At 45.8% G+C, this 15,600-nt stretch overlaps 2 protein-coding genes across 2 annotated transcripts; one reads left to right on the forward strand and one right to left on the reverse strand.

Annotated features, from left to right (window-relative positions):
- Positions 1–83: 83 nt before the first annotated feature.
- PtA15_4A271 (uncharacterized protein) lies at positions 84–5,466 on the forward strand (the record flags this gene model as incomplete). The annotated part of the gene is made up of 12 exons (XM_053168138.1): positions 84–476; positions 560–604; positions 688–752; positions 825–944; positions 1,023–1,239; positions 1,338–1,754; positions 1,847–1,914; positions 1,996–2,061; positions 2,169–2,270; positions 2,360–4,813; positions 4,914–5,193; positions 5,296–5,466. The coding sequence occupies 12 exons, from the start codon at positions 84–86 to the stop codon at positions 5,464–5,466; spliced, it is 4,398 nt and encodes a 1,465-aa protein (XP_053019377.1).
- A 7,035-nt stretch (positions 5,467–12,501) lies between these two features.
- On the reverse strand, positions 12,502–14,253 carry PtA15_4A272 (uncharacterized protein; the record flags this gene model as incomplete). Its single annotated transcript, XM_053168139.1, has 6 exons — positions 12,502–12,753; positions 12,830–12,881; positions 12,945–13,510; positions 13,578–13,823; positions 13,887–14,048; positions 14,233–14,253. The coding sequence occupies 6 exons, from the start codon at positions 14,251–14,253 to the stop codon at positions 12,502–12,504; spliced, it is 1,299 nt and encodes a 432-aa protein (XP_053019378.1).
- Between the last annotated feature and the right edge of the window lie 1,347 nt (positions 14,254–15,600).

Consider the following 15,600-nt stretch of genomic DNA (forward strand, 5'->3'; position numbering starts at 1 on the left):
TTGATCTGATTCTGACTCTGGGGTACTTAAAGACCCGGGCCATCGACCAGTCCCTTCATTCCAACCTGTCTTGATCATCCATCATGGATGACACTGATACTCACCCCAGCTCGGCTGGTGTCGGTGCTGATGACAACGAATCGCTAAAGATACCGAGGCTTTACCAAGCAGAGCTGTTAGAGGAAGCCAAGAAGCGGAACATCATCATCCGCGCCGATACCGGTACCGGGAAGACGCTTGTGGCCCTCAATCTCATTGTGTGGACGGCCGCCCAGACAAAGCTGAGCCTTGACGAACATCGGATCCAGGCCTTCCTCGTCCCTACTCGTCGGCTCGTCCAGCAGCAGGCAGAGTACATCCAGAGACAATCCACCCTCCGCGTCCAAACCTATAATGGCGTCTCGTCAGACCTTCGGAACGTTGATAAATGGCGCTCGGCACTGAACGAGGTCGACGTGATCGTTTCAACTGCTCAGGTATGTAGCCATCACCCACCATCCGACCCAGATCCATCCATCGTACAAGCTTCTGACCTAACTTACCTCGTCATGATATCTAGAGCTTCTATGACTTGATTTCAAAGGGATGTTGGAAATTCGAGGATGTGTGTTTTTCTCATCATTTTAATTCAATACCTTCCGTGGATAAAATCGCGCCTGGAGTACTAACGAGAACTGTTGTAAATAGATATCCTTGCTGGTTTTCGATGAGGCTCATCATTGTCGTAAAAATCACCTGTACAATCAAATAATGTAAGTCTTTGGGATGCATCATATGCTGGATGATGCTGACGCGAACTCAACCTTTCCGCTCGAACCCATCAGGCAGAGTTATTACCATCGTCTGGCCAAAGATTCCACACAGCGCCTACCCAAGATTTTGGGATTGACAGCATCGCCAATCTGGAACTATACGAACTTGGAAAAGGCGGAAAAAGATATAAAGTTTGTGTCCTCTTGCTTTTGTGACTGTCATTCAGCTTTGTGTTTTGAACTGAAATCCTCTCGCTTAAAATCGAACAGGACCCTTCAGAGCTCTCTTGCAGCCCAAATTTATGAGGTCAAGAGGCACATCGAAGATGTTTCACAGCATACCTTTAAGCCCAACGAAATGGCCGCATATTTCGAGCCTTCTCCTGCTTTTCAAAATCTTTCTCATCCTCCCTGGAAGCAGATTAACGAGCTGCTTGTGGTGCATGCCAGTCCCAAGCTAATTGCCGCCTTTGAATCTTTGTACTTGGTACCGTCTTTTCTTTTCTATCTCTTCCGCATCTAACTCTTCCAGGCGTCAAGACGCGTCAGCTCATCACGCGCCTACCACACCTTCTTTGTCGACAGGAGTTAGGCATTTACGCGTACTCGTCATCCATCCTTGACTGGCTTAAATCCCTCTCGGCCATCGGCGGCTCAAACCAACTGATATCCGAGGGCATGCTGGATCCAAGTCTCCAACAAAAGGTCCAAGAAGTTATTGAGCAACTCGAGGAGATGCTGAACATTGATGATATTCCTGAAGATCAACTCTCATCCAAGGTCATCGCTTTGAGCAAAATCCTGGTCGAATACAAGGAAAAGGACGATCACAAAGACTTTCTATGCATTGTATTTGTCGAACGTCGGCAACACGTCCAACTGCTCTTCACTCTGTTGGAGCGTAATGCCCAGCTGAAAGATTTTATCCGCCCCGGGGCCTTGACAGGCCTCAGCGGTGGTAACGAGACCGACTCGCTTGGCATCAAGATGGACGCAAAAACGGTTGGTAGTTCTCCTATCCTCTGGTTCCCCCCAGAGTAACCAACTTTTCCACATCTTCACTCACCCAATCTCCATAAATTCCAATCCCATAGCAAAACAAGAATGTTGCAAAGTTCAGGACGGGTGAACACAATTTGACGATCGCAACGAATGTGGCCGAGTAAGTATCAGCTTCAAGAAACACTATGTTGGCCTAACCCACTTGCTCTAGAGCTGATGTAACTTGATATATAATCCATAGGGAGGGTCTGGACTTCCCCTCATGTAGGGTAGTCATTCGATTTGATGAGATTACAACATCGAAAGGGTATGTATCTTGAATATTGCGTTCTGCCTACTGGCCTGGCAAAGGTACATATTCGTCATGACCACGCGATGCTCACGTGAAGTTGTCCCTCATATCTTTCTTGGAAGTTACATTCAATCTCGTGGTCGAGCTCGAGCGCCCAATTCTGACTTCATTGTCATGCTTCCGACTGGTTCCGCGCCTAAATATTTGGCGTACAGTGGGAAAGAGTAACAGCTTCAAATTTTATCAAACCTGAGGCTTTAATCATAAACAGTTTCTTATGAGCTATCACTCTTGATCTGCATTTTCTTTATAGAGAGGAGCTCAAAGCCACACTCTACGACCGTCCAAATGATGAGCTCATAGAAGACGGCGCAGTCGAAGCGACACCTCGATTGACTTGCCGACTTACCAATGGAAATGATTCGATCTTAACCTACAGTGCTTCTCCAGCTCTTTTGAATGGCGTTTGTCAACTGATCCCGAAAGATGAATTTCTTCCAGTCCTTGTGCCGGAATATGAGGTCACGTGTTTGGGGGCTAGTTTCAAATCTCGAGTCACGCTTCCCCCTATGGCTGCTCTCCGACCTTCTCAGCGCACATTTACAGGAATCAAGATGCCGACGAAAAAAGAAGCCAAGCGTTCGGCCGCCTTTGAAGCCTGCAAAGTCTTACGAGAGATGGGTGTATTGAACGAACATTTCCTACCCCATAGAGAAGATAACACCGGTCAGGCTCGAGACGCGGACGGTAGAGAAATCGAAACTACTGCACTATCAGACCATGTCGAAGCCATCGTCCCGAACGTATTCGGCGATTTCCGCACCTCACCAGAAGTCTGGCTCCACAAACTATCTTTCCCGGACGATAGCCCCGCGGGATTCTCGACAATAGGTTTCCTTTGTGCTGAACGCATATGTATCCCGGAGGGTTTGCACTTGTATGATCATTACCAGGCTAGCAGAGCTCTGTCGGTCAAAGTTGAACAGAGTCACAGGATGACATGGAGCAGGGAAAATTTACCTATCAACCTGCAAAGATTGGAGACCTTCACTCGATTGGTGATACAAGTCGCCGTAAATCGCAAGGCATACGAAGGAAGACTGTTCTTCCTGGTCGCACCTCTCCTAAAGGATGCATGCAAGATAGATTGGGATCTGGTGGACACTCCACTGATTCCACTCTCCAGTTGGAAGGACAGCTTACGTTACCAAAGTATCATAGTCCCCATGCCGCATCTCCATTCCAGAATATTCGACACCTGCGAAGCGTCTGACGACCTATCTCATGCCTCCGAGCCTCATCTCATTCCTGCTAGCCACGACATGCAGGACTTTCGTAAGAAACTCTCGAAGTTTCGCAACCTCGGTCACTTTTACGCAGTTGTTTACGATCAGAAGCAAGAACAATTTAAAGGCAAACTGGTCTATCTCCAAAGTACCTTCCAGGTCTTGGATAATCTGTCAAAGTTCGAATCAACATCGGCACTGTCTTACCGGCTCTTGTTGCCGTTGAAACTTTGTAAAGGAACGCCTATCCCTCGGTCGCTTTGGAAAGTGTTGAGCTACCTGCCCTCCTTGACGCGTCTTTTGCATGATGCACTTCAGGCGACAGCTCTATTCAAGCGATTGGATTTTCCTGCAGTCTCGCTTCCACTTGGAATCAAAGCACTTACACCGCCTGGTGTCGGGGTTCCTTGGGACTACCAAACCCTTGAGACGTTTGGAGATGCGTTCCTTAAGCTGGCCACCACGGTTCACGTATATCTTAAACACCTCAAGAAAGACGAAGGTGACATGAGTCATGTGCGCGCCAATTCTATCGGCAACGCCTACTTACGCCGGAAAGCTATTCAGGCCGGTTTGCCCGGCTCTATCCTCAGTCAACGCTTCCGCACAGATAAATTCAGAGATGCTCAAACAGAAGAAGGCAAAGAGCTCGCCAACGGGAGTTTCTCCAGGAAGATCCCTAAACGGGTCTTGTCCGATGTCGTTGAGGCACTCCTGGGTGCTGGGTTCCTTGCTGGCGGGGTTGAACTTGGGCTGAAAATCGGAACAGCCTTCGACCTTTGCTTCGGGGGCACTTCCCCTTGGAGCCAGCGAGCGTGTGATAATAGTTTTGAAGAGGGTGCCCACGAGAAGCTCCATCCATCCCTCCTCCTCCACTTCGAACGACTCGAGCGGAAGATCAACTACGTCTTCAAAGAAAAATTATTGCTAGTTCAAGCCTTGACTCACCGTAGCGCGAACTCATTCTTGACAAACTGCTACGAGAGGGAGGAGTGGCTTGGAGATGCGGTAATCGATATGTGGATAGTCGAGCATGCCTACAAGCGTTTCGATAACGCCACCGCGGACGAATTGAGTCAAGCCCGAGCCAAGTTGTGTTGTAATGGTAGCCTGGGTTTCTTGGCAATAAAAAAGCTAGGTCTACACGAGTTCATCATGCACAAGTCCGATAGTTTCCGTGACGCGTGCGCGGAGGCCATCAAAGCCGTTGAGCCATTCACGAAGATCTCGGAGTTCTTTTCAGATATCAACAACCTTTTCGTGGTCTTTGAACCGCCTAAGATCTTGAATGACGCATTGGAAGCTGTCGTTGGCGCGGTGTTCATCGATAGCGGCTTTAACCTCCAAACGGCCTATCGAACCCTGACTGTTATATTTGAAGATGTCACCCCAGGATTGTCTCGACTCGATGCTAGAGATCCCGTATCCAGGCTGGTGAGACTGCGTGACCAGTATCAATGCACTGAACTCCACAAAACAACGTAAGTATCTTTGGTGGATATCATTTGCGAGCAGTTGATGAACGATTTCGAACTGATGGTGTTTTACATGGGTTTATATGTCTTGTCTTTGTTCCCAAAGAACTGAAATAAGCGAGCCTAATCCCAAAGGAGAGGGCAAAGACCCGGTTTCAGTCAAAGTCTGCCGGATCCGCTTCCATGGCCGAGATATTGCAAGTGGCCGACACCAGTTTTCGACAAGTTTGGCCGAGCAGAGAGCTTCACTTGAAGCAATCAAAGTCTTAGAGCAAGGTCTTCAATCGTCTGATGGCGCAACTCCAGATCATCTTTGGTCCAAATGTCAATGCATGGCGCTAGTCACTGCCTCAGCAGCAAATACAACCAGCTCGAATAAAGAAAAGGTGGGGACCTTACCACCTTCAGCGTTGTAGAGATCTGTATGGTGGTTCATGAACTGAGTTACTGACAATCCTAGTAATAATTACAATTTCACACTTCGTCAGAAAAAAACCAACGAGAAAGAGAGTACAGTTTTTGAGGCCCAAAATGACAAGCAAAATCGTTTGTCTGACTACGAGACAGAAGAGGAACCGATGGAAATGGAATGTGGGACCGGAGGCTGTCAAGAACCCATCTTAAGGCCTTTGTGCAAAAGGAGAAAAATGCACCTATGACCAGAAGACCAGTGTCGAGAGAATACACATTTTTGCGCTCAAAGTTGAAAGAGAAGACCAGCTCATGCGCCAGTATCACTCAAGTCACTCCTCTTCACATCCCCCTGCTTTTCACCAGGTCTCTCACCTCACATCTTCCCGCACGGAAATTGCTTCCTTCCTTCAGCCTCAGTTTGTATTGCTAGCCAAATGTATGTTGAAATTTCAATCATCTGTCAACCCTTGTATTCCCCTTTCGTCTCTCAGCCTTGTGTATTTTACCTGTACCACATACCAGCCCCTAGTTTATAAGAAGCGCGTAAAATAGTTTGCTTGCAGAGAAAAACAGACATTTGTTCTTCCATGTCCAATCCCTGAAAGACTATCCACCAGGAAAAAACAATCATCACTTGTCTGCAAGTGACATAGCAAAGTACAAAGGGGCCTTTTTACTTTCTCATGTCACTTGTAGGCAAGTGATCATTGTTTTTTCCTGGTGATCCACCCACCTTTTAGTGAGAGTGCTTTTCCACCTCACAGGCTAGCATGCATTAATTTTCTGTATTTGTCAAAAATCTTGGGCCTCTTTTGCCTCAACTTGGTTTTGACATAAGGCATATGGTTATTCTTTTTTGCTGGCTTTTAGGGGCAGGCTAAATCCACTCCAAAAAGGTACTAAATCCACTACAAAAATGGAGTGAAGAATAGCCCACTCCAACTTTCATTGGAGTGAACCATAGTCCACTACGTTGTGGTCTGGGGTATAGTGGCTACAGTGACCCCGCCATGTAAGCATACACGTTGTAAGCATAATTTGCTGTAAGCATAGGATTTCCATCCACCATTTTTGGTTACCACAAATTTGATGCTTTTTATGCATAATGCATAATGCATAAAAAATTGGGGGGAGAAAACAAAAAAATGCTTATATAGGACTGGGAAAAGAGGCCAAGGGGCCATAGATACTGCTGTTCTCCATCTCTGAAACCATGAGAATCTCCAAACTACAGCTCTTCAACCTCAAAAATGTTCTTTCTTGAAATGTCTGTGTGCAAGATAGTAATGGAAATACATACATATGAATATAAGCATACATGCGTGAATTGGCTATGGCAACCCACTCCTGGTGGTTGCCAATGTAAGCATAAACTGCCCTGGAAATTCACAATGCTTATATAGGCCAGTCCTATATAAGCATACATTGATTTATGCTTACTTGGCTAAGAAGCATACCTCTATGTAAGCATAGGATTTGTGTCCACCATCCTTATGCTTACATGGCGGGGTCACTGTAGTCTATTTGATTGGTGACATCGTGTCCTACCTCGGGGGAAAAGAACTCCTCCTCAACCGTTGTAACAGATTTTTTGCCTACATTGGGGGCTTTGGAATTGGTGGGCTTTGACATCCCTGGGAGCAAGGATCCTGCCACCAACACATTGTCTCTATGCGCGGTTGTCTTGGTCCTCTTAGCAGACACTGCTCGAGTCAAATTACGCTCCTTTCAAACATTTCACTATCACAAGATACATGAGCAAAATGTTCTGACCGATGGAGGTCTGCTTGATGTCTAAAGTCTGACACGACATGTGACATGGAGTGCGTGTTTTGAATTTATCTTTGGGTCTTAGGACTGAAGCACCTGACTGGGAGCGTTATAGCGCTTAAAGTTCAATGCAGCTTTCTGAGGGTTGTACGGTCTGTCTATTGGCAAAGTGGTAAGGTGGAAGTGAAAGTTTTATGTATACATGTACTGCCAATTTTATAGAAGCTCCGGTTGATGCATTTAAGGAGAGGGGGCAAGTCTTGGGATGGTTGAACAATTATTGGCTATTGGCCTATGAAGTGATTCCTGCAAGCCTCATTAATAACAACCTATAACTTCTTCAAAGGATGTTCAAATCTTAGTGACCAAAACGCAAGAGTAGCGCAATCAAACCTTGTCTAATAACTCTTATGTTTCCTGTCTTTGGGTCAAACAGCCTAGGGACTTTCCGACACAATTTCTTTGGAGTGAACCATAGTCCACTCCAGATTTTTTTTGAGTGAAAGAAGTTATACCCATGATGCACTCCAACAGTTTTGGAGTAAACCCAATTTCACTCCAAAAATGTGCTTTCCAGATAAAAAAAAATCACTATTTGAAGTTGACAGATTTTCACTTCAGATTTATTGGAGTGGATTAAGGTTTTTCAATTTTGGAAAAATGTGATTTTAAATCTGTGCAATTGAAACTTGTAACTTATAAAAACCGTATAGACCAAGTTCTTGGGGCAGAACACCAAAGTTTTAAGGGAGTAGCAGGAAGATGACAAGAAGCAACTGAATCAAATCCCCCTGAAATTTGTTCTGGTGCAGGCTTTAGTCATTGGAGACATACATACTTCTCTTTATGACCAGTTTGTTCTGGTCATCAATGGAGTACGCACTCCTCCCAATTACAACCTGTCATCAAGGGAAGTGATTACTCCTCATGTGGTTATCAAGATGAGTAATCACTTCCCTGGATGACCTTTTCGTTCCAGCCATCTAGAGGAGTACATTACTCCTCTCAATGACCAAAAGGAGGGACCATCAAGGGGAGCTTGTGATGACCAAACGGACCTGCCATCAAGGGGAATACATTGGGGACCATAGTGTGGGCTGTACTCATCCTTCCTTATAGTCAATATGTGTTCACAGATTTGCCAAAATATTACTTTCATTGCCTTTATACTATATGTCAAAGTATCAAAATAGGGGGTATCAAATATGAGAAATCCACAATTAGAAACCAGTCAATTATCTAAAAATGAAATTGTTCACCAGTGGATCCAAAAATGGGGTAGAAGGACCGGCATGTTTTAAAAATGGTGGGTTTTTTCAAACCAGTCAATTCCATAATGGTGGATTTGGACATATTTAATACCCCCTAATGATCTGTTTATGTGCCATATATATGTAATTTTACTTCTTCCTGGTTAGGTTTCTCAAATTTGGGTGACATGAGATCCTGGAATATCTACTCTTTGAATAATTGTCAAAGATTTGATAAGGAGTTTTGCGTAATTTAGGCCCCGTTTGGAGCCGATATAATTGTGTGATATAATCTGGAATTTTGTGACATCTGATCAAGTTTTGGCGGACCTGATCAGATGTCACATAGGATGTCATGCAAAAAAACTCATATATCACCCGGATTATATTGGCTCCAAACGGGGCCTTAACCTACTATCATCCCTCTACCCCTGCAAATTGGTCCATATTGGTTTTTCAACAGTGAAAATGCACTCATAAGGCTCAACACTTGTTTTTCATCTTGAAGGACCCTGAGTGCTGACTGTATTCCCATTGATGCCAGAATCAGTTGAGGATCAGATGATTCTCCAAAACTTGTTGTTTGTGGCCAACTTAGTGTCTCTAGCCTGGTTGATACCCTTTACAGGTTAGCTCAGTCAAGAAAGTTTCCACTTATAAACCACAATGGTTGTTGTTGGGATCATCCATCTTTGACTTTCCTCTCCTCAGTCGCTGGTTCAATCCTGGCTCAAAGGGCCAAATGGGGGACTCCTTCCATGCTAGGCAGATGCAGTTTGATAAGGGGATTATTTGCTGTTGAGGCTGTCATTGGTTGTGGTCTGGACGTTGAGCTCAAAAAGGATAAAAAAATAGCTGTTGGGAAGAGATTTTGAGAAGTGCCAAGTTTGGATACTCAACAAAAATTTGGTTTTGTTGGTTGAGTATGTGCGTGAAGATTTTGAATTGGAACATACTTGGAGCAGACTCAGAATATCAATGATCAAATAAAATCAGACATTTCCCTAAATCAGAAACATGTTGACCCATCTTCCAAGTTTGGACTCAAAGTTTGACTCCTGGAACAACATATCACAGGGGAATCCTCACGCATGAAATGCACGCAGACCAACAGGCAAAAACAACAGAAAAACAACAGAAAGAAATCAACAAACAAAAGAAAGAGAAACAAGCCGGTGGATAGCTCAGAGGGGTGTTGAACCTTGAAGAGTCCACTACTTGTAGATCTTGATCAGGACTGGCGCATGTGTTGAATCTTTAGGAAGAACCTTGAATATAATGGTCCACCTTCCTAAGACCATCTGCAACCGGCGCTAAGTTAGCCGGCACTTAGTTCGACCCCGCACCCGCATTGTCTTGGATCAAACGGGGATCAACTTAGCCCGGAGCTCCGTTTGGAGCTAGTGGGGTCTAAATGTAGACCCCACTAATCCTGGGACTAATCTCAAAATGAATATGCATCATGCTTGTTAGCATGAACTTTATGTGTTTAGGTGCCAAACACATAACATATAGGCACCTAAACACATAACCTCCAACAGCCTTGGACCCGCTAATCCCCACCCATGCGGATGGCCGATCGGATTATCCTATTCCAATTGTAATCCGAGCTAGTTAGGCCCCAATTATAAACAATATTTGAAACTTTATTCAAATATATTTACAATTGTTTTGAAGCCCAGTTATAACTCATTCATAGCTAAATACAGGGTTTCAAAAGTGACTCAAAACCTGGCCAATTATAAACCCAGGCGCACAAACAGCCAATTTTGGCATTGGTGAGCAAGAATGCTGGCCAACTGGACTGTTCTACTTCACTAGGGGTCGACCAGTTGGCATGGGAACTCTCCTGGGGCTCGCAACCCAGTCGGCGGGCTTGTGTCGAACGGAGCCTATCTCAATCTGCAGACCTTGCCCGGTGGCTTTGGCCCAGGCCCCTTCAGCAACCCCAAGCCTCTCGAACGGAGGGGCCGAGGGACCCCGTCCGGAGGGCTTTCCGTACACCCGGGGACTCCTTTGACGAGGATCCCAAGGAATCCTCACAGGATTCCGCGTAGTGCCCCTGCGTGAAGTCAGGCCAGCAGCTGTTGGTCCACACGTTCTCATGGGGAGGGGATGGAACAAGTGGGTTTGGGGGTTGGGTGGTGGATACTGGCATCCCAATTCAGCCAGCCAGATGTGTACATGGTTGATTGAAAGACACATCAACCTCAAGATTTATGGTACAGGAGCTCATACGGTGTATTGAGACCTGTAATCATGTACATTAGCAAATTTTGGCAAATTTCAATTTCAAAAGTCCTCGATGAGGACTTTTGAGCTCAAAAACACTTTGAAACCCTGTATTTAACTATGAACGAGTGATAACTGACCTTCAAAACAAACGGAAATATATTTGAATAAAGTTTCAAATATCGTTTATAATTGGGGCCTTAGCCCAGGCTAATCTAGCCACGGATGCGGATGCTCTAACATCATGATGAACTTAATACAGCAAAAGCGAAAAAGCTTGCGGTCCGGCAGGCCCAATTTTGGAATCTCAGCCACTGCCCTTCAAGCCTGTATAGGTCCTGTATTTCAAGCTGCATACAGGAATATCATTGGAAGAAAAATGCTATTTCCTTCATTATTGACATTGGGGTATTGAGGGTTGCACCATTGGAATCCTGGTGCAATTTTACCCCCACCGGCGCCTTTGCCAGGCCCAAGCACCACACCCAACAGTCGGCCCAACACGCAACTCAAGCTCAACCAGTCGCCCGGAGGCAATGTGACATCCTGTACAGTGGAGCTGTACAGTGCCCAGAAGAAAGTTTTCATTAAATTTCTTTTGACAAGAACACATACAAACCATGCCTGTTAATTTATTATTTATTAGGAGGATGGACAGAAAGGTTCCAAAAGAATGAATATAAGTAATGTTTTTGGAAAAAATAAGTGCATGCTAGCTGAAAATATTTTTTTCATTAAATGATAATTTTGGAAAATCTTTAATACTATTCCAAAAAAATTGTGAATAAGCAGAATCAATAGACTGACATGTGACATGAATGATAATAAATGAAAAAAATGAATCCCAAAATCCATCCTAAATTTTAGTTGGCAGTGAAAACACCTCAGACACTGTTTTTTTGTTACCTGCAGTGCAAATTTGCAATTTTTGAGGTACTTTCCCTGCCCACAAAAATTTAGGATGGATTTTGGGATTCATTTTTTTCATTTATTATCATTCATGTCACATGTCAGTCTATTGATTCTGCTTATTCACAATTTTTTTGGAATAGTATTAAAGATTTTCCAAAATTATCATTTAATGAAAAAAATATTTTCAGCTAGCATGCACTTATTTTTTCCAAAAACATTACTTATATTCATTATTTTGGAACCTTTCTGTCCATCCTCCTAATAAATAATAAATTAACAGGCATGGTTTGTATGTGTTCTTGTCAAAAGAAATTTAATGAAAACTTTCTTCCGGGCACTGTACAGGTGTGTGGCTGAAATGCAGCAGGCAATTTTCAACCTCCCGCACCCGCAAGCTTTTTCGCTTTTGCTGTATTCTTGATCCTGAATTGTGCACCAGTGTAAGCATCACACCACGCAACAAGGTCAAAGTCCCCCTGGCACCCACCGAAAGTAGGTGGTGCCAGGTGTTTGTTTTTGGTCAAAAACAGACAGGTCAGGGTATAGTGCTTGCGCCTAAACGAAGCGGCTACAAGGAGGAGAAAGTTGAAATGGGTGGTTTTCAAACCAAATCGAAAAACTCATCACGCAGGACTTTCAACATAACACATGGGCCTCCATTAGCGTGGACAGCTCCGCTGCTCGCTGCTCCCCGGCCGTGCAGGCCTAGTTAAACTCGGGGTCTTGAGGGCGCCGATTAGCTCGCACTTTCTCAGAAGTTCAACCCTACTTCAAGTTCTCAAGGACATGATTTCACGGCATTGTTGTAACAGGATTTGGCCGGATCAGCTGTGAGGGCTTATGTGCTCGCATTCATGTCTCACTCCAAAACAAAGCGCAATCAAACCGGTGGAGCGTGTTTTTTCGGAATGCATTGCATAAGGAAACATCCGAAATAGCTCGAAGGGTTTCACAACCATAGATTGAGGAAGAGGACTTTCATAAGGAATGACCGAGAGTTGCAGTTTTTCTCACCAACCAAACTCAGACCAAGTGGACAAAAATGAGCATGCATTAATCGTCCGAGGTTACTGAGAGGGTACAATTGAGAGGTGAGGAGAGGGATTGGGTAGACAATCAAGGGGCTTGGAGGGTGGACAGGAATTTCTCGCCTGCGGGGACCATCTTCTTGGTGCCCTTCTTGGATTCGGCGGCAGCCTTGACCTTCAAGTTCTTGGCCTGCTTGAGAGTCTCGTTTCGGATCAGCACCTTGGCGTATGGGTTGAGTCGGAAGAGGAGGGCTCGGTTCTTCAATGGGTTCTTCTTCTGGGTGAATGGTCGTTTGACTCGAGAAGGGCCGGCGGGTCTGAGGACCGATTGGATTTCATCCTGGTAGAAGATAAAATTATATTCAGTTGAGGGGCAGAAGAGAGTATAGCATGTGGGAGTAGAATCGTTGGCTTACGCTGTTGATTACTCGGCTGATATCGGCGTTGCTGACCTTGGAGATGGGCAACCTGGAGGAAGACAGCTGCAGGTGAGTATCAACTTACTCATGAGTTGCTTTGGAGGAGACTTACGAGAAGTCTTTCTTCAAAGTGGCGGGCTTGTCGTAAGTGCCGTAAAGCTCGTCCAACTGGGAAAAGGCACCTTGAGTCCAGATGCAGAATCGACCAATGTGACCTCCAGGGGCAAGTTGAAGGAGGTTCATTCGGTGGACACAGACGAGTTCGACACCGGGGATGTTTCGGAAAGCACGGACGATACCCTTGTCCTCGTTGTAAATGACGAGGGGACCACGACGCTGACGGTAGCGGCGGCCACGCATCTTTCCTTTACCGGCACGGGCCTTGCGAGAGTTGGAGACCTTCATGACATCGGCATGGGCATTGAGCGACTTCAAGACGGCGACGGCCTCCTTGGTTTTGGAGATCGACTCGACCTCGTCAGCGATGACGAGAGGGACCTCGGCGATCTTCTCAATTCGGTGACCGCGGGCAAGGACCAATGAAGGAACTGCGGTGGCGGCGATCGCCGAAACAATAGCGTAACGGCGCTGCTTCAAGTTGGTCTTGACGTGCCACTTTCTCCAGATCTTTGTTGGGGCGAACATGCGACCACCTCGACACATGTTACCGAAAGCAGCCTGGGAAAGGACGGGACTGGATTAATGTTGGGTTGTGGGGGGCTGGAATCTTGTCTACATGACCTACTTGACCAGAACGGTGAGTACCGCCACCTCCGACACGAGGAATACGGGCAACTGCACGACCAGTTCCCCACGATTCGGCAGAGGTTTGTTCACCGGCCTTGGACGAAACGGCGTATGCTTGACGCTTGTTCTTGGCTAAGTTCTTGTGGATGTCCTGGACGACATCGTTTCTGATCGGGGCAGTGAAGACTGCGGGGAGGGGGATGGTGCTCGAGGATTGACCGGATGTTGAGCGGACGTTGACGACCTGCAAGTTATTGCCAGTCTGGTCAGATATGCATTTCCTCAGGTCATGGGCCTGGCTACTTACTGGGCGTGCCATTGCTTCGGATCTTGAGGAAATCGGTCGTTCGGTGGTGACGGTGGGTGGTTTGTCTTCCGGCTGCCGGTGACTTCCTCTGCTGCGCCCCACCGGTACACCAGCTGAGGCTGCGCGGTGCCCGCAGCCAGCTGCAAACTCACCAGTTGAAACCTAGAGACCCGGACCGACACCCGGGTGTAATCACCCGTGAGAGCACCCGGGGTACGGGGTTCAGTTAACTTACAGCTTTACCAAACTATCTGGCCAGTTCCGAAATCCAGACCCAGCACCTTGCCGAGCTTGTCGGGCAAAGGGCTACTGCTCGGACTGCACGTTTCTGCAGCGTTGGGGAGACCCTGGAATTGAGCTTAAACATCTCTGGAGGAGAGCCTAGAGCATTCACATTCGTCGCGTTAGCTTGACGATGCTGAGGAACTTAACCCGGCCGGCAATCGCATTGGTCCGGGCTAACCCCGGGTCAACATACCTCAGGCTTGTTTTCAGATTTGGGCTCGCTAAATTTAGCTAGCCTAAACCTGAAATTTAGCCTCAGTCCAAGGCATATCTGATGTCAGTTAGCCTGAAGCTGACCCAACACATGGGTCTGCATGAATGGCTTTGGTCAGCTAATGCAATGTATTGTATCTGTTGCACCATTGTCTGTGTATCATTGGTTTGCTACTACTGCATAAGTGCATAATAAGCACTGGAAATATGCATAATCCATACCCTGAAGGCCACGATGTGACTCCCCTGGGTGTATTCCAAACCTTGGGGGATTCAGCTTTTTTTGTTACTGGGCTTACCAGCTTGTAGTTGATGAAATTTTGAAATCAGACCTCACAAACCCAAAGCAAGAGAAGAGCCAAGAGGATGAATAAAGGGGACAGGGAGGGTGCTGTGAGAGGTTCACCGGATGTTGCTCAAAGGTGATGTGAATTAGAAATCAAGGAGAACCAATGTTTTGATTCTCATGTAACTAGTATGGTTTGTTAAGAATCAAACTGAAGGTTTTTTTATTAATCAAAAAGAAACAAAAACAAAATGAACAAAAGAAAAAGAAATACCTGAAGGCAAGCACAACAAAGGAAAAGCACGACAAAGAGGATGACAAAAGAGGAAGAAAAAGAAGAGCAGACTAAAGAAACAAATGTCAATTCGGGCACAAGCAAAAAAGAAGAAAGAGAGAAAATGCCAGGACATACGACCGAGAGGTTTCGAAGAAATCGGAGTTGTTCAGCTTTGAGTGTTTGGGTTTTGAAGACGAGAAAGATGGTCTTCAGGAGGAACAGATAATCAGGAGTTTATCAGAAGAGATTGAGATTATCGCGAAATGAGTCAGAAGAGTTCCCCAAGGAAAGAGTCGAAGATGGCTGAGGGACAGGTTTATATGTGCCGAAGATTTCGAGTTTTGCCGATGAGAAAGCGATGATTGAAATGAGAAGCGTTTTGAGGAGTTGGAGGTGTGGATGAGCAAAGGAGCCGAATGCGGATGAATAGAGGAGCCGAATGCGGAGATGAGCTTTGACAAGGGTGAGCAAGGAGAGTTTAAGACTAGAGGAAGAGAGTTTGAGATGGAGCTGATGGACGTGTGACATCCATGGAACATGGGAGGAAGTCAGAGGTGAGGGGCTTAGGAGGAGACGAGGGCTTGAGTCGTAACATGGTTTAAATAGATTAGGGGGGTTCAAATCATGTTGGCCAAAATTGACTGCTTAAGCAG

This window comes from Puccinia triticina, chromosome 4A, assembly GCF_026914185.1.
Source record: "Puccinia triticina chromosome 4A, complete sequence".
In the NCBI taxonomy this organism is placed as follows: Eukaryota; Fungi; Basidiomycota; class Pucciniomycetes; order Pucciniales; family Pucciniaceae; genus Puccinia; species Puccinia triticina.